At 38.1% G+C, this 22,471-nt stretch overlaps 1 protein-coding gene across 6 annotated transcripts; it reads left to right on the top strand.

Moving 5' to 3' along the window:
- The first annotated feature begins 1,187 nt into the window (after positions 1-1,187).
- Positions 1,188-20,615, top strand: LOC129723954 (lethal(3)malignant brain tumor-like protein 3). Of its 6 annotated transcripts, none has more exons than XM_055678460.1 (7): positions 1,188-1,333; positions 2,797-3,456; positions 15,989-18,835; positions 18,894-19,119; positions 19,194-19,520; positions 19,584-19,749; positions 19,812-20,615. In XM_055678460.1, exons 2-7 carry the CDS (start codon positions 2,983-2,985, stop codon positions 20,356-20,358), a joined length of 4,587 nt encoding a protein of 1,528 aa, XP_055534435.1. In that variant the 5' UTR covers positions 1,188-1,333; positions 2,797-2,982; the 3' UTR covers positions 20,359-20,615. The 6 variants fall into 6 exon arrangements, with proteins under 6 accessions (XP_055534435.1, XP_055534436.1, XP_055534438.1 ...); XM_055678461.1 differs by lacking the exon at positions 1,188-1,333 and adding an exon at positions 2,558-2,704; XM_055678463.1 differs by lacking the exon at positions 1,188-1,333 and having other exon boundaries at positions 2,779-3,456.
- The last annotated feature ends 1,856 nt before the right edge of the window (positions 20,616-22,471 follow it).

The raw sequence follows: 22,471 nt of genomic DNA, 5'->3' as shown, positions 1-22,471 counted from the left end.
GAACGATAATTTTATTTAAAATTTGCAATGTCTGTCAGTCTGTGATATCATTATGAACAGTTCAAATGATTTCATTTTTCTAATGGAAGATATTTCACATCTATTGGTCATTTCAAAATTATAACAAGTAATAAAAACTTATTACAAGTCGCGCTACGGAAATATTATTGTCTTCAACGGTCAATTATTATTCCTAGTAACCTAAAGAATTGCAGATTAACAACGAGTAATCCTGAATAATCAATGCCAATCATCAGTAATCACTAAAGGTAACAGTTTCGCCGTAGGGTAGTAAAAATTTTACTGTAATCTCCTGACAAATTTGTATTTTATTGAATTTTAGCAGTGTCAACTAGACGCCTCTATGCTGATAATTAAAAGCACAGGAAATCGAGAAAATAGTTCAAAACTTGCTATGCTAAACCATTTTTGAGGGTTTGAACTGTGTGAATACGTGAACTAACATAAGTAGGTTTGTGTTTCATATCGAAAGCATACCTAAAAATTTCAAAAACAGTACTTTTTTTGTTGGTGATATCTACATACTGAGTTATCTCACAAGTAGGTACATATTAAAACCAAATCGTGTTCTGACAATACAATTTACCAATAATTTTTGTACCGTTACTATATGTGTTACGCCACAGCCACAGGTGAAGCAGCGCGTGTGCCATGTGTACAGTAATGCGTAACAGTTGAACATAAATGAATTTCATTTCAGTTTCCATAGCGCGAGTGATATTTTTTCTCGCACTCACTATTTACTATTACATATTCAACGGACCATGCTTTGTTGATCGTGTGTGACATGGGTTTTCCTTAGCACAGCATATCATGACAAATTTACTTCATAGGATATATTCGTAGGCGCTAAAATTGAAATTTTTGGCTTTCGGTAGCTAGATTTAGATCGAAAAATCATTATTTTGTTTACTTTGCAGCTTTCGTAAACTGACAAATTTGCATCTAAAAAAGGAAAACACGTTGCTACAACTGTGTGCGTATAAATAGTTACTCGCCTACCGCTTTCATCGCGTGCTGTCATATTCTCTCGTAACCGGTGGTGTGTGGCTTGGGCTTCGCGGGTAGAATAATCAATGGAAGCATGAGAGGAGAGAAGCCTCCCTCTCTCAAATGTTAGGTGTGGTTGTGTAGGTAGACGAGTTCTCGAATTTCGAACACGTTATTCGAATGATCAGCAACCAGAAGCACCCGTCATTCAGAGCTAGTAGTTTTGCATCGAAGTTAACAATCATAGTGCTTAATTTGGTGTAATACGTTATTTGCAAGTTAATAATTTGTTGGTTAATCCCACCTGTTCACAGTTTAGTAGGTAATATTGTCTGTAATTGTGGAATAAATATGTTTTCGTTTCTGCTAAAAGTGAATAATTGTGCGGTTCCGAAAACATTGCTCATATCACATTAGAACTGTCATTCGCGTTTGGTTCACGGCATCGGCGAAGTTATTTACATTTTTAAACAGTTATTTTTTAAATCAAAACTGTATTGCTTGTTATTTATCGTGTTCTATGTTTAAGTTTATCTAAAATGGTTGCATTTATTAAACCTCCAACTATGGTATTAAGGAGCAATCATATACCTATTATTAGCTTTTACTGCATATATTTCGTTACAAACAATGAATCAGAATAGCGTTTTCAAATGACAAGCTAGACTAAGCCCAACAATATTGTGGGAGCATGCATTCATATTGTTATGTCGGATAACAGAACAGTGTATTAATAACATCTTTTAAATTTCCAATAACGTAATTGCCATAAACAGAATTTCACTCACATTAACATATTCAGTCACTCAACTAGGTGCAGATTTGTTCGATTTATATTATTATTATTGATAATAAGTTCAACATTAATTTTATCAGGCTATCAGCAGCGTTTTTTCAACACCTAAGCTTGGCTCCAGCGGTAAAATACCCTCCCAGTGGAGCCAGTAGACAAAGATGTGTGGGTGAATTCCTGTGAGCTCCTAGCTTCAGATTCACGTACTTTTGTGCTCTCGATTATATTGTTTACAATATTCATTCATAGACAATCTAGTGATAGACCGGCATGGTATAAAAAAAATGATAAAAACCTATTGTGAGAAAACCCCGGATATTTTACATACCGGCGTGAAGCCACAACAATAAATTATCTGCAATAGTTAACTTACAAACTTGTAAAATCCGCCCAGTTTAATGTTTTTTAAAAAAACTTTTATTATATAGGTTAGTAGCAAGAATCACGCATATGTCAGCCTATTATTTAATAATTACAGTCTGTCTGGGATAAAAAGCCATCACTAAATCTTACTCAAAATTCAGTCTACTCTCAGTTTGCTTTGGACGAGGTTGACTAACTATCCTTGTTTACTTCAAAAGAGTTAATCCATTTTCGCATGTTAACCTCCACAATACGACTGTAGCGATAGTGATTCTGTATTTTCCATTATTTTTTTTTTTCAATACCATCACAAACGTGTTCATCCAGAGCAATTTCGTATGTCTCTCTCTCATTTCTCATCGTTTATCACCTTTAATCACTAGCTCACCAAAATTTCTCACGCTGTACTGATGCTACACATCGATAGCAAAGTGCATAATATACCTTAACTCCCGTAAATGCAGCATAACTTAGTTCCGTACAGTTGTTAGTGGCTAGTCTGAAAATCATTATCCTTTTTTTCCAAACATACTTCAAGTTAGTAACTCAACACACACTCGACTGTTAGCAAGTGTGCTGGTTCTTTATATAATAATCAACAGTTTTTCTTATTTATAATGTACCAACAGATTCACGTTCGAAGTGTGCGACAACCCTACAGGACGTAAAAGTGTCCGGATGTGAAAACGTTCCTGCAAGTGTACACTGTCATTCGGCATAGAAACTAAATTGTGTGACACTCGTCAATAAACTTTGCAAAATAGTATCAACTTAAATTGACGGACCGAGGAAACCAGTTTCATTCGTTCATCACGATGGACCCGGACGATTGTGACCTCATAGATAAGTTGACTACTGGGGCGTTTGGTAGTGGAAATCAGCAGAAGGTGATTGTCCAACGGAATTCTCCCATACTTTTCGCCGGTGGTGCACCGTTGACGATTAATGCAACCAGCTCACTGTTGGTACCGAATTCGGTACCAATGCCAGTTACTTCTCAGCAGCTGCAATTTGCTGCTTCTTCAGCTGACGGTGTACTACCGATGACGTCCGTCACCGGGGGAGTAGAATCCGCTTCAGTTATTGTGTTGAACAAGGACACAACGTTCTCACCCGGTGCCATACCAATCAATATTGTGACAAACGATCCAACGGGACAGCAGCAGTTTCTGCATGGCTCCAATGTGCAGAAGGTGGTTGTCGCTTCCAATCCTGGAACTAGCGGGGTAACCCCACACGGTGGGGTCCAAATCGTAGCAGCAGGTGCGATGAAGACTCTTCAGCAGAAGGTAAGCGTAGAAGTTAGTTATACACACATACTTTTGCCAGGCAGTAATTACAGTGGGTTTTGATATATGTAATTAAAATAGTAAAAATCATAGATCCAATGTGAAAACTGTTGCATAAAATTCTAAAAATGCAACATAAGTGATATCGTTTCGTTGTTGAGAACCTGCTCTCGCCGTCTTTCGTTGTTCATTTAATTTGTCAATGCATGTAGCAAAAATGAACAGAGTCCTAAACAATTGCCAACTAAAATTTATAATTGGAAGAATGTAAACCCCGTCTAAATATAAGGCACATACAGATTCTTTGATCTGCGATCGGACTAGTATTCGTGTCGCACTACTTATGGTAGAAAAAATAATCTTTCCTCACGTTAGATCCGCAACTGCTTTGTACGCTAACTGCTGGTTTTTATTGTTTTCCGTGTAGAGTATTTGAATTCGATTCAAACATAACGCAGCAGCTTTCTTATAACAAAACGATTTTCAGGAATTTTTAACACTGACATTGAATAGTCCTTTGATTTCATTAATTGCTTTGTTATGAAAAACATAACAGCTTAATGACAAATTGTTCAATGTGATGATTGTACCTGCTATCTGACACAAGTTTTGTACAACGTGGCTATGTTTGTCAGTTTGACATCGTCCTTCTTCTATTTTTTGTCTTGGTCTAAGTTTGCAGAGGGTTGAAAAACTTCCCTAATGGAAGTCCTGTCAAGTTTATCGTGTCCTTCGTACATTGTCGTGATTTACCTGTGCCCAACAATTAGAATTTGCCGATACTTTCATGTGAATATCAAGAAATTCATCAAGACTCTGTCCGATCCTCTTAGATTTGGTAACTACTCTCAAGTGATTAGAGTCGATATAATCAAGCTGTTGAGAACGTTCTTGACTGCTTAGGAACTTTTTTGCACTCAACAAACAAAGGACGATAAAATATGTCAACCTAAATCATTTTTTGTTTTAATAGTGCATTTTAGAAACTTGGCTTTTTGCAGGTGTGTACGTACGGGCACACTTCTTCTGTTTTTACTATTTCTTATTTAGTTGCCAAAATGGCGTCGAAGGAAGAGGAATGTCGCATTGAAATAAGCACACTTTTCACACTGATCGCTGTAAATAGCAAAATTAATCGTTACCAATATCGTTTGTAAGGTGATATGCGACTGCATTTTGGAAGGCACAAGTGAAACTGTCTACCAAGATATTAATTATATTTATAAGATATTCAAACCCATCGAAAATGGCCGCTCACATTTTGAAAATATCGTTAAGCGGAGCCTTAAGTGAACTAAGAAAAAAGTTAAAGTTAGGTATCACACCATTTGTCAAGCTTCAAATTGGTACACAGTTTCGGATGTCCCTTGTACCACTCCAGGACAAAGTTTGAAAAGTTGCACGAAGCTGGATCCGGCCAGAAGATCGTAAGTCCCCATGTTGCTTCAACAGAGGAAGCAGACGCTTCTGTAGACACTGAGTCGCCTTGAGTAGATATCCCCATTTACAGTCTCGGTAGTCACGAACGGCGCACTCCTTTTTCCACATAAGCAGATCGCTTGTCAAATCAGGTATTTCTTTGCAAGCTTTGAAAGTTTCTGCTTCATTACTTGCTCCAGAACATCAAACTTGCGCTAGGCAGTAAAAACATAGCCCCGGAAGTTCGCCTTGACGTGAGTCTCATCATCCACCGTATTTTGCTGTTCGTCACAATTTTTCAGCCTTTGTAGACTGTACGTATGCAGTCCCTCCTGGTATTTGACTCTCTGAACGAAAGACTTGGACAGATTCAACTTTTTGGCCACGTTCCTGATCAAGCATCGGGTTTCCGCGTACACGCTTTCACAACACGCTTGTGATCCTGATCACTAATAGAACATTCATTCAGACCACATTTCTCCTTCCGTTCGATGCTCAGAGTTTCGTAGTAACGTTTAATCACACTACTCACTGTTGACTGCACGATTCCGAGTTGTTTTCTGATGTTCCGATGAGAGCGTTGACGATTTTCCGGGTGTTTGCACAAAATCAATTCGCGAATTTACTTTTCGTGTGACGGCATTTTTTCAAATTTTCGAAAAACTGAGCGATAAAAATATAAATACACTCCAAACTACTTCTACCCAAATTTTTAAGATAAAATACCCAATGGTTAATTTCTACAGCATTTTTCATGTGATGCAATTTTATGTGGGACACCCTTTATCTAGATTTCTTGTTTTTTAGTTTCCATTTTATGTACATATTTTAGTGCAACGGATTAAACATGTTCTAATAATCATCTGTGTCGACAACGTTACATTTTATTTTAATTCTTCTATATATTGGTGATTATTACAGGAGTCACTTCACGGTGAATTCAAAGTGAAAAAAAAAAGTCCTATTTCGAGACTCACGTAAATGAAAAAAACGTCGCAAAGTGACATCTGCCGTGAAATTTAGGTTATCATGAATGTCATATCACTGAAGTAAAAACGGAAAAAGCGACGTTTTGCGTGAAATTTTTTCACGACCATTTTGAACTGGGAAATGATTTCACGAAGATGAGGAAGGTTTAAAAATCGATTGATTTGTGATCCAAAGATAATACAGTCATACCACGACATAATGCAACCTCGATTTCACGTAACTTTTTTAAATATCTTAAAATTAAAGTACAACAAATATTTTTGGGGTGTATAATGTTTCGAATAAATGTTTTTAGTATTTTTTAAACCAATAAGTACCGTAAAATGGGGTAAAATTGACATTTTTTGTTGTTATTTTTGTACTGGTTATGTTTTTGTGCACCTTTGAGAAACCATCAAGAATTTTGCATTAATGAAAAAATATTTTTTTTCGTGCTTCGGAATAACTCGATATAACGTAACAAAAAAAGTTGCCTTATATCGACTATATATATATTGGATTTATTGTTCAGAAGCAAGACGAATCATTTATTCTTGAAAAAAAAAAATCGATGCTTTGGGACTTACAAATTTTTAAGCAGCGGCCAATGGAAAAATATGTTACGCTTTTTAACTGCAAGACCGATAACTGCAACAACTTTGCAGTTATCGGACCGCAATCCGTCAAATCTGATGTCAAAGTCATATTTGACATTGAAGTGGCAGATCTCGCGGGGGGATTCTAAATGCATTCGAAAATGAAAATTGTTGAATCTCTACCCGAAAAAAAATTTACGATGTATTCTGCGGTGAGAACAGTAAACGGACAATGTTTTTTATTGTAACCGTAAAAAACACGGTATTTTTACTGTAAGCTTGCAAACGATTGTTGTCATTAACATGTTTTAACAACGTTTTTTGTTGTTGAATCTACCACCGGCACTAATTTTACCATGAAAAACATTGTCAGTGAGTTCTAAATGTATGGGAAAAATGCCTGAAAAAATGCTGTTAAGATACATAACGACCCCCTTTTTTCATGGTAAAAATGGCAAAAACGATGTTTTTATTGTTCTGGAAAATGATATTTAATGTAAAATTGATGTATTTACAATGAAAAATATAGTTAAATTATGGTATAGCTATGTACAATTACAGCAACTTCTATGCTTTTTTTAATGTTATTTTTCTCGGGTAGAAACATTTCAAAAGGACTCTTTATCATTTCTTTCGATTTTTTTCGATTTCGTTTACATGTTGTCTCTTCATTCTAGATGGGAGATTATAGATCTCCACTATTAATCAATGAAGCAAAATCACCATGTTATGTAGTTCACTTTTCGTAAATATTATAAGAGAAAAAAAAATCTTTTGTGCATTGTTTGGCTAGCTTTCACTGCTCAGCGAGGCAGCGCATAGTAGATCACAAACAATACTTTGTGACCTAGCGTTATATAGACCATTTTACGAACTGACAGGTGTCACGGATCCTGCTGACATTGATGTTGCTTTTACTTGCGTTATGTCAGCGGTTCCGAGCTTTCTGTCAAAATTTCATTCATGAATTGAGTTCAGAAACGTCTCGTAAAATGGTCTATTGTAGTGATGAATTTTGTTTTCGCCTACATATTGGTTACGTAAAGTAGTTACTAAAACGCAATGAATTAGGATGCGGAAATATGAATATCAAATTGATTAATCGAATAGCTTGTCTATTTTAGTTTTCTGGTAATTTTTGCCATACCGGGTTTCTGGTATTTTTTCATTAAAAAAAACATCGACATCATTGAAAACAGAAATGGTAGTGACGAACCCCCCTCTAAATTTTGGCATGTGTCAAGTGTTGCAGTTATCGAACGGCATTCGATAACTGCAATGTAAACATGTTGCAGTTATCGAACGACGACTGTACAACGAAATTTTGCAAAATGTCAAGCTTCCACCACCTTTTATCGAGTCAGAGGTAAAATTCAATACTAATCATTACGTCGAGCATGTTTTGAAAACCACTTATTATTTCATGCTCCGATATTGATTCCAGATGGAAATTACTATTTTCTAAGGAATTCTGCCCCTTCCCAGCAATTGAAAGCAACACAGGAGTGGTGTCGCCAGAATTTGCGTCCTTTCTTATCATCACAAGAATGGTCTGCCTCATCACCGGATCTTAATCCTTTGGGTTTCTTTGCTTTGAAATACATGCTCAGTTGAACTTGGAACCACGAAAGGTAACACTATTGAAACTTTCAAAAAACTTTTGCTCAATATTTCGGACAATATGCCACAACAAATGGTGCGTGCCAGTTGCGAACATTCAAGAAACGTCCACGGCTAGTTATAAAAGAAAAAGGTGAGAGGTTCGAGCTGAGCATGTAATTTTTTAACAACAAAATGTAAGTTATTAGAAAATACAACCTTTGTTGATTTTCAATCATTCTTTATGTTTTTATGAACTTCCGAAGAGCGTTTGCTTTCTCGAGAGTACTCGAGATTAGACATAAACAAATGTTTAAACATTTGAATACTTCGGGTGGTGGAGGGTTTACGCGCGCGACGCTATTATATATTCGCGGTGTTTAACATTAGAGATAACTCGTTCGCCTGCATTGAAGATAACTACTTCGCGCGCACCATTGTTCGTCGCTTACCACGGTTATATAACCTTTCCGTTCCATCGCAGTCGTGGAGATGCAGAGGTAAACTCGGTTTCCGACAACAACGGCTGTTACACCTCCTTCCTTACAACATCCTTTCTTATCCTAACGATCGTAAGGACGTGGCCAGCGCCGTTATCGACCCATACAAAGCGGTAGCAAATGAATTGTTGTACACTGAAAATGGCAAATTAATCCCAAGTAGCCATAACGGAGAAGCAACTTTCAGGGACTTTGAAACTCCGAAATGTGCTGTCGTCAAACTCAAACTCATTCGTTATGTTTTTATAAACACTTATTTTCCTGGCAAGCAATTCCTGTCACTCTGTATAACACTCGCTGTCTTCTTTGCCTAATGGTTCGACATGCAAACTATGCTTTTTGTTTGTTTTCTAGTAGAAGCTTTAGTTGAAATATTTTTGCACTTTGGCAGGAATGTAATCAGTTTCAGTTCAGTTCAGTTAAGTTAGGATTCGAAGTCTGTGTTCAATAAATAGAAATATTATGTCCCGATAGTGGAATGTTAGTATCTAGGAAAATCTAATTCAACCGACATTCCATTCTGAAAATTGTCCAAGATAAGTTGGATGTTAAAATTTTTAAAACGGCGCAAAACAACACCCGAGAAGATGGAAGAATAAAGTACTGTCGTTGGTTCTACTCTGATCAGGGACTGGATAACTACCATTTTACTATGATTGATATATACCTAGGTACATGTTTTTGCTAGAGACATTGGGATATCGCGAGTTCTAAATAATAAAAGAAGAGTTCCTATTTCATTCCATTGTTATGTTCAACAATTTGTTTTATGAATCGATGGTCACTTTGATATCGATACCATGGAGGTAACAGCAAATTGAGTGATAAATTAACTACTTTTATCGTAATTTAACCTAACACCTAATGCAACAGTTGTTTACATTATTAGTTTCTCTTCTACTTTAAAACAAATATCAAGTTAGCATGGAGTCATGCAGCATGGCAAATCCAATTTTAGTAGAATCAATCTCAAGGATATAAAATTTTAAAAAAGTACCGAGGATGGTTGTAACTTCATAATTGAATATGTATTCTTAATGAAATTTGGGCAAATGCCCAAAGTCATGCATATACACTTCGATAACTACCAAAACGTTGCCTAAGATCAAACACTGGTGTGTTAAAATTTGTTCAAAAATAAGCTTGAATTTTTTATTACTATTGGGAAACAAACTTTGAGGACGATGCAAAGCAAAGCGAAAGAAGCTTTTATCAGGACATGAGATATCTGTGATAAAATGACTAAATTTCAAAACATCAATCAAGAAATAAACATCACGTAGCTTGACAACTTTTAGTGATTCACAAGGCTAAAAGCTCATACAAAGATGAAAACAAACTAATAATTTCAAACGTGCCTTCCTATTGTTTCGCTGTAATTGATGTGCAGACTGGTCCAAAATAATTAGAAAAAAATCAAGAATTAGACTTCAAATTGAACATTCTAAACTTCTTTGTTCCTCCGCTCAACTACCGACTCAATCGCGAAACAATCAACAACAATACGTTTTGACAGCATACCAAACTTCAAAAAGGGTTAGCTACGGTTAGCAAGTAAACTGAACCAGCGAATAAATTCTATTCCATTAGTGAGCACACAACGGGAGAACAACGTCGACGGCGGCGTGGTGCTGCTAGCTGTGATCACATGTACACGTCGTCCTACATGTGTATATCTATAGAGCTAAAGTGGGCCCCGTAGTATTGGAGTAAAACATGTATTTCAGCTGAATGTGAGAGATTTAGCAGTCGCGAGAAGCGAGTCAAACGGCGAGCATTCGCCGTAGTTGCAGAATACTACCGAGGCGAAACGCAATCCCCCCTAACGCTGCTCGGATGCACAATAATCTGCTGGTTAGTAAAAGTGAGATCATGTGTTAGTAACATAAATAGTGCTAATTGCCAAGGATCAGGAATGCCGAAAACCTGTCAGGCTATTGTGATAAGTTTACTACGATCAAGGTGAAGGTTGCATTGTAGACTATTGAACCAAAGCAGCTGTAAGCGGAAGATAGCAAGCAACCTGACAGTGTATGAGCAACGTGAAAAAGTGCGATTTCGTCACAGGTACGTCGCCTGCGTGTGCCACCTTTTTTGTCGGCTCTCGCAGTTGCGGACACGCTGTTGTTTTCGAAAGTTCTTCACCAAAACGTTGTTCCATTCGGATGTTTAGTGGTCTTTGATGTGTGTTTCATTTTTAGACAGCCGGTTATCCGGTTATTTTATGAACAACATGGCTGCTTATAGGCTCGAGTACTCTTAGATTGCCCGGCCCTCATGGTGGAATCCATTCCACACGCAGGATTAAAAGCACCGGTGCGGCAGTAGCAAGCCGTTGTTCCTATAATAGACATATGTTGGTTGCGTACGTATATTTGCTTGGTGCGAATTTTGTGAAGGTCGACTATCATAAACTTTGTGGAACGTGATATTTCATGTGTATCGCGAGGAAGACGTTGTTCGCTTTTCTGTTCTCCAGCGGTGCAAGTCAGCAATTACAGCCACTGTGCTTCGAACCGAACCACTTTGCATTAGGTTTTGATTCGAGAATTGATTATTTTACTTTTCGCTGCGGCGTAATGGTTTAACTGTTGAAAATATTTCCCCACCAGAGTCGATACGCGGTTAAATGTTGCACCCTCTACCTACCCAGTGCGTGATTACTGGTGGATCGAGATGTTACCATATTAAAACCTAAATTAGTGGCTAAATTAGCTTTATCTATGCAGTGTTAGTAGTGATAATAATAACAACTAGTGTGCAAAATTATTATGCAACCTTCGGTTCGGTTCAGAAAGATAAAACCGCATCGCTGTTGGTATGAATAACGAGCTGATTTTTCTATAGAAGCAACACGGTTTCTCATAAATTTTTGGCTCTATGTCACAAAGGAGTTTTTCTTGGCAATCCCTTTGTGTATCAAATACCTGCACGGTAATTTTTCAGTACCTACTGGTGAACACGTGAACATTAAGTTCTATGAATTTGTAATATTCTTAACAGTTACCTAATAATCAAATGAGCATTTGAAAAAAAAAAAAAACAAAAACATTTTTGGTACGTCTGTTTCGACTTCTTCATTTTTTTTAATAAATGTGCGATAAATCAATTACTGTTTGCAAATATACTGGCTTCTCTCTAAAATTAAATTTGTTACCAAAAAGAAAAAAGCCTTGGATGCTACATTCCGTTTCGAAACTCGCCCTTCTGTTTATTATACACAGACTTCGCAGCAACTGTGTTAGTGTACAGGACAATTGCGAGGCTAGCGCTACGATCTACACTAACAGTCTCCCGAGCAGGGACTCAAACATACGACGACTGGCTTGTTAGGCCAGCATCGTATTTGAAGACCATCTGGGAAGTAATATTTTTACCGCTGTTATACCAAAACAAAAGGTATAAAATCTATCAAAAAAATGCAAAAAATTACGATCACGTTTGCTTATGAGTAGAATTGATGTTTTGCTTTCAAACTACAAAATTGTGTTCAAAGTTCAATCAATGTTTCATCGATTAAAATGTTTAATTTATTGAAGTATCTATAAAAGCTTTAAATTGTTAAGTTTTTCTTCAAATGCCTAAAATATAGCAACTCATAAGTTTTAGGTAAAAACTAAACAGCAGTGTAACGGTATTACAAAAATACGTTTCACCGCTAGGTGAATTAAATCTTCGCTTTAGCCATCTGTCATGCCGTTATGCTGGTAGATACTGCTTGGTATTCTTGATTAGTTCTTAGAAAGAGAAAGAGAGATATAGGAACGAAACTTTGTTCATTAACTTCTAATATGGTCATTTGTATACACGATTGATTGCATCGGATACGACATATGTTGATTTCATATACGGAATTAAAGGATGACCTCGTCGTCTGTTGCAAGGTGAACGTCATGCAGTAGATCTTTCAACTCGGCATTGGAAAAAATCTTAGGATTGGACATCTCAGAAACAACGTTTTTGACATGTCCAATCTATCTCTGCTAGATTGTAATCGATGTTTACTGGCAAGTAAAGATATACAATTTTCGCCAATTCAGATATTTTCAAATATGTTTTTTGGGATGAAAATTGATTGCCTACCGCGGGGAAAAGAAAAAAGATGAAATGAGTAAACTCAACTTGCAAGGTTGCTAAATTCTGTTTTGCACTCGAAACGAGATTTTGTTTATAGAAACTCTCCCAGATGGTCTCGAGGTACGATGCTGGCCTAACAAATCAGATGTCATAGGTTCGAGTCTCGTCTCGGGAGAGACTGTTAGTGTCAGTAGGATCGTAGCGCTAGCCCCGCAATTGTCCTGTACACTAAACAGTCGGCTGCAAAGTCTGTGTATAAATAAACAGAAGGTCAAGTTTCGAATCGGAATGTAGCACCAAGGCTTTACTTTTTTAAAAAATTCTGTGTTTCAGTTGGCAAATACAAGAGAGCACTTCACATATATTAAGCAGAGTCTCAATGCTGCGGGGAAAAAATTGCAGTTTTTCCGTTGAAGTTGAGAAAGACGAGTTATTTTTCTAATACATCGTTTACAAATTAGTTATGATTCTATATATGTTTTGCATCTATCACGGATATATTTCAATTGAAACCAAGACATTGAACAAATAAGACCTGTACTGCCGTGATATAACATTATGACGTACATCCATTTGATCAGTTTTTCAATACGGCCCAAAAACGAACAGGTTACTTGTCACTTTTGTATTGAAATGGTGCATACGTCATTTTGTTTTCTTGAATCTATGCAACGTACGAATAAGTAACAACTAAAAAAAAAGATACCAAAAGATGGTTCTTCGAATAACGAACAAATTGGCATAAGAACCCCATATTTGAAAAAATGGCGCTTACGTCAGTCTGCGAGATTACGGCAGTGTAGGCCGATATCAGACTAACAAACACAGCCTCGTACTGCAAAAGTTGCATTTGATATTTTTTCAGGGGCTGCGAAGCCAAAAAGGCTGGGATTCACTGGTCTAACGGGAATAACTTTTGAGCAATGAGTCAGGTAGAATCTGGAATCGAAAATTTAGCTTCATCTCAAAATTGGTTTAGGTGCCAAAAATATTAAGATCTTCTTCTTACTATATAAAAATGGAATTCCGTAACGCTTGATCTTATTGATATTATTCCCTCTGCCTCTGTGGTGTACAGTAATCATCATCATTTAAAATCATTCTAAATCAGAAAAATAAGCGGTGACATAAAGGTTTTTTAACCGGAAAATGTTCGCTGATGTTCAGGAAAGACATTTGGAGAAAAATAATTTGTATCTGATTACTACAATTTGAGGTATTATTCACAGAACTACGTAAAACATGCAAAAGTATGACTTTTCAAGCTGAATTTGCCTCTAAATCAAAATTCAAAGCGATGACATGTGATTCTTTTTTTATTAAAATGTTTGTTAATGTTCAGGAAAGACATTCGAGGAAAAATAATTAGTATCTGATTACTACAATTTGAGATATTATTCACAAAACTACATAAAACATGCAAAATTATGACTTTTCAAGCTGAATTTTCCTCTAAATCAAAATTTAAAGCGATGACTTGTGATTCTTTTTTCATTAAAATGTTTGTTACGTTCAGGAAAGACATTCGAGGAAAAATAATTAGTATCTGATTACTAAAACTTGAGATATTATTCACAAAACTACGTAGAACATGCAAAATTGTGACTTTTTGTGCTAAATTTTCCTCTCAACCAAAATTCAAAGCGATGACATGAGATACTTTTTTCATCAAAATGTTTGTTAATGTTCAGGAAAAACATTTGAGGAAAAATAATCAATAGCTAATTACTAAAACTTGAAATATTATTCACAAAACTACGTAAGACATGCAAAATTATGACTTTTTATACTCAATTCGTCTCCGAATCGAAACTCAAAGAGATGACATGTGATTTTTTTTTTTCATTATCAAGTTCTTTTATGTTCAAGAAAGACATTCGAATAAAAATAACAGGTATTTGATTACTAAAACTTGAGATAATAATCACAAAACTACGTGAAAAAATCATGAATATTTAGGCCCAATTTGTCTGCAAATCAAAATTCAAAGCTATGATATGTGATTGTTTTCCAATAAAATGTTAGTTAATGTTCAGGAAAGACATTTGAGAAAAAATAACACGTATCTTATTGCTAAAAGTTGACATATTACTCAAAAAACTACGTATATTCGAAGCATTTTTGAAGATGATTTTCTGCATACAAAGAAACACCTTAAAATACTCTCTTTGATTTTTTTGAAAAACATATAATACATGCAAAACTTTGACTTTTTAAGCATAAGCTCAAATCGCATCTAAATCAGAATTCAAAACGATGACATGTGATTTTTCTTTCAATCAAATGTTCGTTTTTTCTTCCACATTTCCAAATATTTTTTTTTGCAGAGAAATCCATGTTTTGAATCAGTGTGAGTCGAGCATAAAAAATTTACATTTCTGATGTATTCGTAGATTTGTGAATAGTAACACATTACGGGATTCGATTTACTTTTTTACCTTTACCCAAACTAGATCTTGGAACATTTATCTGGAGGAAAGGTTTCATTTCATTGGTTTGAACATAGATTAAGAGGCGACTTAAGCATTGAAAGTCATTTTTTATTTTCTGCATAGTTTTGTGGAAAAAAGCACAATTGTTAGTTATCAGAAAACCTTCACTTCTTCTCAGACGTGTTCCTTGGCTCCTTGGAAAAAAATCACAAGCAACTCTTTAGATTTCATTATAGAGGAGAAATAAGCATGAATGGTCAAGCTCAATTCTTCTTACTTACTTTAACTTCCTAAAAGAGGTTTTACTGTAAACGATTGTCAAATAGCCCGAATATCACCCAGTATAGGTATATTCGAAACTGGGCTGACTCCACACAACATTTTCCAAAACGGCGGCTTCTGGCTTCACAAAAATAACCTAAAGTGGTATTTGACCAACCATTTCAAAAATTCCGAAAGTGGAACTCCATACGTCGTTTGGAAATCCGATATGGCGACTTCCAGTTTATGTGTGTTTTGTTCTCAAAATATTGAAGTATTTAAAGTGATGATGAACGTATAAGATGAGAAATATTTTTTAAGTAAGTTGTGCTAAAGCAGTAATGAATTATAAAAAATGATTCTTAAATTCAAAACCTTTGATCCCGAGCATCGCAGGGAACGTTCAACTAGTAATTAATATTTATTATAGAAAACGTGTAATAGCCATCTTCAGGGAATTGTAATTGTTGTGCTATATTGGCAGAACGAACGAGGTTTCGATAAGACTCTTCTCTCTTGGCAAAACAAGTCCTTATGATAGAACTGACCAGTGGAATATTATTACTCTTCAGCGAATTGTAATTGGCGATGTTGGTTGAATTCAACAAGACAACCGTTGAATCTGTACAAGCTGTTCGGATTATTTTCCTTAGTAACACATTACATTTATATTTTTCAGATGCAAACACCTGGTTTCAAACTCCAAATAGGAAACACGAATATAATGTCCCTGCAGCAGAAAATGATAACAACGCAGCAGCAGGTACCCTCCGCTATGACAATGATACAGCCGAACGCGATGCCTATTTCCAGCGCTGCAGAATTGAAGCGGCTATCCTCTTCCATTAAATATTTAAAGCCCATTGCACCTAAACCACCTGTCAACGTCAACTATACGAATTCCGTGATAAAACCAAACAGTGCCGACAGTGCAACGCAGGCTTCTTCGGCAGGATCGGCAAATGTATGCCATCATGTGTTACCCTTTGGAACCACAATCAAAGTGACAGCTGGGAACGAACAGATGCCGATACCGATTTCGAAACCACAGCACATTCTGCAGCAGTCACAATCGCATCAACATTCAGCCCAACAACAGCAACAACAGTTGCAGCAAGCGCCGATACAAATACAACCGCAACAACAACAACCACAATCTCCACAACCATCAACGTTAATTAAACATGTCCATCCTGTTTCTCCAGCATCTATAGCTCCACCCCTTAACCCAGTGTTGTCGCCGAACCAGAGTAAAGTTATTATCAACAAGATTATCTACAAAACAGCGGAAAACCATTTAGGACCGGCACCACCAGCCGGACAACCCCGCATTATTCCGGGTACTCCACCACTGTCGCCGGTGTCATTGAAACGTAAAATTATAATTACCGGTCCTGCTAGCCGCAAGCGACTCCCATCACCGGCAAGCATTTCACAACGTCCAGCTCAGATTATCGTTCAGACAGCAACACCACCGTTAGCTCTCATGCCAAGAACCGCCATCGAGAACATCCCTTCCACCGTGCAAGACATTGTTTATCCATCCAATAACAGTATTAACAACAATTCGAGCAATACCATCAGTGTTAAACAAATAGTGCATCCGGTCACGCAAATGAGTGTCTCCCAGCCGTCCTTATTGTTGCTGCCCGAAGAAGAAAAACCGGAATCGACAATGCAAGAAACAATGCAAACAGAAGAATTGCCTGATTCGTGTGAGGCAGATCAGGAATACAGAACAGTCACACAAAGCAGCTCACAAGCGGACGTTTCTGAGGCAGAAGTGTCGTCAACTACAACCGAACAAGCTACGCAGGAACTTCCTTTTGAACATGACAAAAAAGATGAATCCGAAACGGAAGAAGATGAGATTGAGCCTATTGAGATGGATCTACTACAAAGCTTGTGTGAATATGAACAAGCTCAAGCGGTAAACTATAATGGAAATACGGATGGTGAACAAAAACAGCTAGAAGAAGCAGATAAAGTTGAGGATCCCTATATTACCCGACCCAGCACACCCGATGGCGAAGAACAGAAGGAACAGTTGGAAGGTCTGTGGAGTGAACAAATGAAAAGTCCTCGTTTGCAGAAGAGAGCTCACTCGGAATACCAGCAGCTGAAGAGTTCTTATCGCTCGAGGCGACTTTCAGAGCCTGCTAATCGGGAGGAAGCGCCAAACGATGATGAAGTTCCACCGATTCCAAAACCATTATCAGTGATAAAGCGCTCGAATCGACGCTCTGCAAGCAGGAAAAGTGCTTCTACAAGATCCATTCATTCCTCACTTTTATGCAGTGAAAAATTTGATGAGTCAGATGAAAGCAGAAGCATCAAAACATCGATGTCCAGCTTGCACACAATCAGTCCACCCAAGAAGGAGGATACGTCGTCGGAGTCTCCACCGGTTTTCGAACAAGAAAAAATGCAAGTAGCTATCGAGGTTCACAGAAAACCGCAAAACGTAGCTAAATCGCACAATGTTCGCGAAAAGACACGCTCTGAGTCCAGATCGGTTGCTGACCGCGAGGAAAAGGAAGAAAAGGACTACATCGAGGGAGACTTTGGTTCTACTCCATCCGATCTGATCAAATGGGACGATGGAATAGGATACATGCGAGCAAGCTACCTTCACTTTCAATTCAATCAATTCGGATTAGTAGAACCGATGGACTTGAAAGAATATGTAAATCACGTCAAGACAAATATTTACGACTCTGTTAAGGAACCACTGCCCAAACGGCAAACTATAGGTAAATCTAGCCGCAACAAACGAAAATCACAGGTTCCTGATGCAGTTTATCGGTGTCGTACTTGCCGCTGTAAAGGCAATGCCAATGAGTTTGCCACCCCAGAATATTGCTCGGTTGCCTGCATGAAGCAGAGCAAAAATGGAGCCCTGTTGAGCAGTATTGCTCGGTCGAAATCTCTGCAGCGAAAAGGTCTCGGTTCATCGGAGTCGGAATTGTCCACCAACACACCACTCCCGACGAGCGATGACGATTCTTTAAGTAGTTCGCTGAACTTCAGCAACGCTTTCAAAGATAAAACCAATCTCCCACTGAAAGATGTTACAGCGAAAACACCGCAGGATATTCAGTTCCCTATGAGTGATCATTCGAACGTGCCCAAATTTTTCTGGGAGCCTTATCTCTCAAAAGCGAAAGGCACACCGTCACCACTGAATCTGTTTGTCAATCCATATCCCAGTGGACCGAACAAATTCCGAACCGGTATGAAGTTGGAAGCCATCGATCCAGAGAATAATTCACTTTTTTGCGTGTGTACCATAGTAGAGGTGCGTGGCTATCGGATGCGGTTAAGTTTCGACGGTTATTCCCAAGATTACGATTTTTGGGTTAATGCCGACTCGTTGGATATATTTCCCCCGAGCTGGTGTCGCAATACTGGACGCACACTGCAACCGCCCTATGGCCACGAAGGTGAATTCCGCTGGTCGGATTACATCACCAAAACGCACTCGATGGCGGCTTCAAAGCAATTATTCACTCATTTGAATTCTACGGTAAATTTTGAACTAAAATAATAATCCCAATTCAATAATAATTTAATATTAATTCCAGTCCAACGAGAACAAATTTGAGATCGGAATGTGCTTAGAGGCGGATGATTTGAAGAAATCTGGTAAAGTTTGTGTTGCTTCTGTTAGCGACAAAATCGACAACCGTATTTTGGTTCATTTCGACGGATGGGACGAGCGATATGACTACTGGGTAGATATCCATTCACCGTACATTCACTACATAAACTGGCATCAGGAAAATGGATACAATATAACTGCTCCACCAGGTACGAAGATAAGGGTAATCAGCGATGCAAAGAAATCTAATCTAATGTTTGTTTGCTTTTGTTTTTTCTCGCAGATTGGAACAAGGGGTCTTTTGAATGGGCCAAATACATTCGAATGAAGTCTAGACGCATTGGCAAATCTATCATTCAAGCAGATAAATCCCTATTCGTGACGCGATATCCAATTGATTTTGAAAATGGTATGAAGTTGGAGGTCGTCGACCGCAAGAATCAGATGCTGATTCGGCCGGCTACTGTAGTGGCAACCGATGGATACGAAATTAAAGTTTGCTTCGATGGGTGGCCCAATTTCTATTCTTTCTGGATTGAGGATGATAGTTCCGATATCCATCCGGTTAACTGGTGTAAAAGAACTAATCATCCGATAGAATTTCCGGCCGGTAAGAATTTTCCAAACGAATCACATAATACGTTTACTGAAAAAATCTTTCGTTGTTTTTCAGACTATCGACCTGCTTCAATAAAAAGTAGTTGTGAAATTCCATACTGTCTTGGACAAGGAAACGCTAGAAATTTTCGAAATCGCTACCACAAAAGATCGATAGAGTGTCCTTACAGAAGTAACAATTGGCTATCGGAAGATCGCAAACGACTGCGAATAGCACATGAGTATGTTAAAAAAACACTGTTCTTGCTTGAAGATGATTTAATTGACTTTTTATATTTTATAGACAAATAATTACCTCCCATAAATACAACTCTCAACAAGAGACGCTACTACTGGGAGCACCCTTGGCAAAAAAGATAAAGAAGGAACCAGAAGATGCATTACCAAATGTGTCTACACAAACAGCGCCGGCATCTACGGAACTTGCAATATCTCCGCCTAAAGCCACGTCTAACACTAACGTAGATCCGCTGATGAAGATAGCCATGCCAGTAATAACCGATTTCGGACCACGCTTGAAGCAGTCGTACGAGCTGTGGCTGCAAACGTCTAAGATCCTGGACCGCTGCACTGAAGGTCTGTCCGAGTTTGATCTCAATCCACTGCGCTGGTCGGTGGAAGAGGTCGCCAAATATGTCGAATGCTTGCCCGGGTGTACCGAGATGGGCAAACAGATACGCGATGAAAAAATTGACGGTTCAGCTTTTCTTAGCTTGACGCGGGATGATTTGGTGAAGTATCTGGACATAAAACTTGGACCAGCCGTTAAATTGTATAACCGAATTATACATCTTCGGCAGGAGGTGGAAAAGCACTTCGTTAAGTTTTGAACTTTTTCGTTGTGTGCGCAAAACAAAAACAAGGTTGTTCATATCAATTTCACGTAGCGTCGTACATCCACAGCAGCACTTGTTTCCTGAGAGGGTCAGTTAAGGACTAAAGATTAGTACACAGTTTAGTTTTAGTTTTAAGATTGTATATAGTCCGTTGAATATTTAGTTCATAGTTCAAGCAACGGTTAAAATTGTAAAAGTAAACAGTAAATACAGTAAAAGTTTACACCTGTTTCGTCGAGTAGTTGCAATTAAACAAATGTTCGTAATTTTCCGAAATTCTACCACTCAAGTGAAGAAGTATTCTGCTTGGTATATAGGTAGGTATTATAGATTAGATTGATTTTTCGGGATTGAACATTTAGGAGTTGTAGTTGAAAATACTTCTAATTTCACCGGCGAGGGAGTTCCTTTGAAGTATTGTATGAATCGTAGACAATACAGATGCATTGGAATGTAATATAAGTGATAACAAAACTCTATCCATATTGCGATGCGTTTGTAATATATTTCCTTACTTATTTGGTTTACTTAAAGGGCCGTACGTCCTGAAACATGGCCTGCATTACGTAGTTCCTCCAATTTACCGGGTCCATGGATTTCTGCCTTCAATTCCGCGGGCACCCGGTGCTCTACAAATCGTGCTCATCGATCGTCTTCTTGTTACTACCGGATTTGAAGCGAACACCAATTTTGCAGGGTAGCTATCCGGCATTCTAGCTACACGTCCTGCCCTGCGTATCCATCCAGCTTTAGTCACCTTCTGAATAAAAGGTTCGCCGAAGAGCCGCGCAAACTCGTGGTTCATCCTACGCCTCCAGACACCGTTCTCCAACATACTGCCAAAGATGGTTTTCTGAGCTCGACGTTCAAAAACTGCGGTCGCTCGCAAGTCCTCCTCGAGCATTGTTTACGCCTCATATTCGTAGAGAACGTCCGGTCTCATTAGCATTTTGTACAAAATACACTTGGTGTGGTGACTCAGGTTTTGCGATCATAGTTTTTATGGAGCCCATAGTAGGCACGACTTCCTTTGATAATACGCCTTCTAATCTCCTGGCTGGTATTGTTGTTCTCACGAACAGAGGTACACAAACTCGTCGACTACCTCGAACTCATTTTCGTCGGTTGTTACCTTATTGCCTACTTGTGCACTGTCATGTTCGAATACAAACTTTGTTTTAGACGTATTAATCTTCAATCCGATCCTATCTGTATCAAGTTTCAGTCGGGTATACTGGTCGGTAACCGTCTCAAATTTTCTACCGATAACATTCACGTCATTTGCAAAGCCTGATCGGTTAAAAATCATGCCCCGCATGTTATAAACCCGACTTGTCTTATAAGACCTTCTAGCCGCTAGCGCGACGTTAAACGTTAGATAGGAGGGACCTTGGCGAAGCTCCCTGTGCGACTCGAAGAAGTCCGACGTTCCCGAAATCCTCACACAACACTTTACATTCTTCATCGTAGCCTTAATTAGTCTTGTGAGCCTCTCCGGAAAGCCATTTTCGTCATGAATTTTCCATAGCTTCTGTCGGTTTATTGTGTCGGATGCGGCTCAACGAAATCAACGAAAAGATGGTGTGTAGACATTCTAGACTCAGGGCTTTTTCGAAGAATCTACCGCAGTGTAGAGATTTGGTCAGCCGTAGACCATCCTTCCATGAAGCCGTCCTGGTAACTTTCTACAAATCTGCTGGCTAATGGTGACAAGCGTTGAAAGATAACCAAACACTTGTTGGTGGCATTCAGGACTGTGATTGCTCGATAGTTCTTGCAGTTTAGTTTGTCGCTCTTCTTTATTTTTTTCAGTTTATTCACTTAGCATCATCGGACAACAGGGTCTTCTTATAGATGGGGCAGAATAGCTACCGGAGGAGTGGAAAAGAGGAATTGTCTGTGTTTGTAATATGTTCAGGATGTATATCTCATAGTAATAAGCACCACTGTACCCTATCTATGTACTAACGTAACAATTTTGTTGACAAGTTTCGAAAGTAACGAAAAGAAATAACAGAGAGCTACGAACAAAGCCTGATGTTGAATATATTAAAAAAATTGACTTTGCCAAACCAACTAGCTGTGCGGTAAGTGCAGCATTACTAAA

The sequence above is a fragment of the Wyeomyia smithii genome, chromosome 2, assembly GCF_029784165.1.
Source record: "Wyeomyia smithii strain HCP4-BCI-WySm-NY-G18 chromosome 2, ASM2978416v1, whole genome shotgun sequence".
Classification (NCBI taxonomy): domain Eukaryota; kingdom Metazoa; phylum Arthropoda; class Insecta; order Diptera; family Culicidae; genus Wyeomyia; species Wyeomyia smithii.
This window is presented reverse-complemented; position numbering and strand designations above follow the sequence as displayed.

What these genes read in the sequence shown, in the direction of transcription:
- LOC129723954 (XM_055678460.1), top strand. Translation starts at nt 2,983, where the DNA reads ATGGACCCGGACGATTGTGACCTCATAGATAAGTTGACTACTGGGGCG. An exon ending in TGAAGACTCTTCAGCAGAAG is followed by an intron (nt 3,457 to 15,988) that starts GTAAGCGTAGAA and finishes TATATTTTTCAG; the next exon opens with ATGCAAACACCTGGTTTCAA. An exon ending in TCACTCATTTGAATTCTACG is followed by an intron (nt 18,836 to 18,893) that starts GTAAATTTTGAA and finishes TATTAATTCCAG; the next exon opens with TCCAACGAGAACAAATTTGA.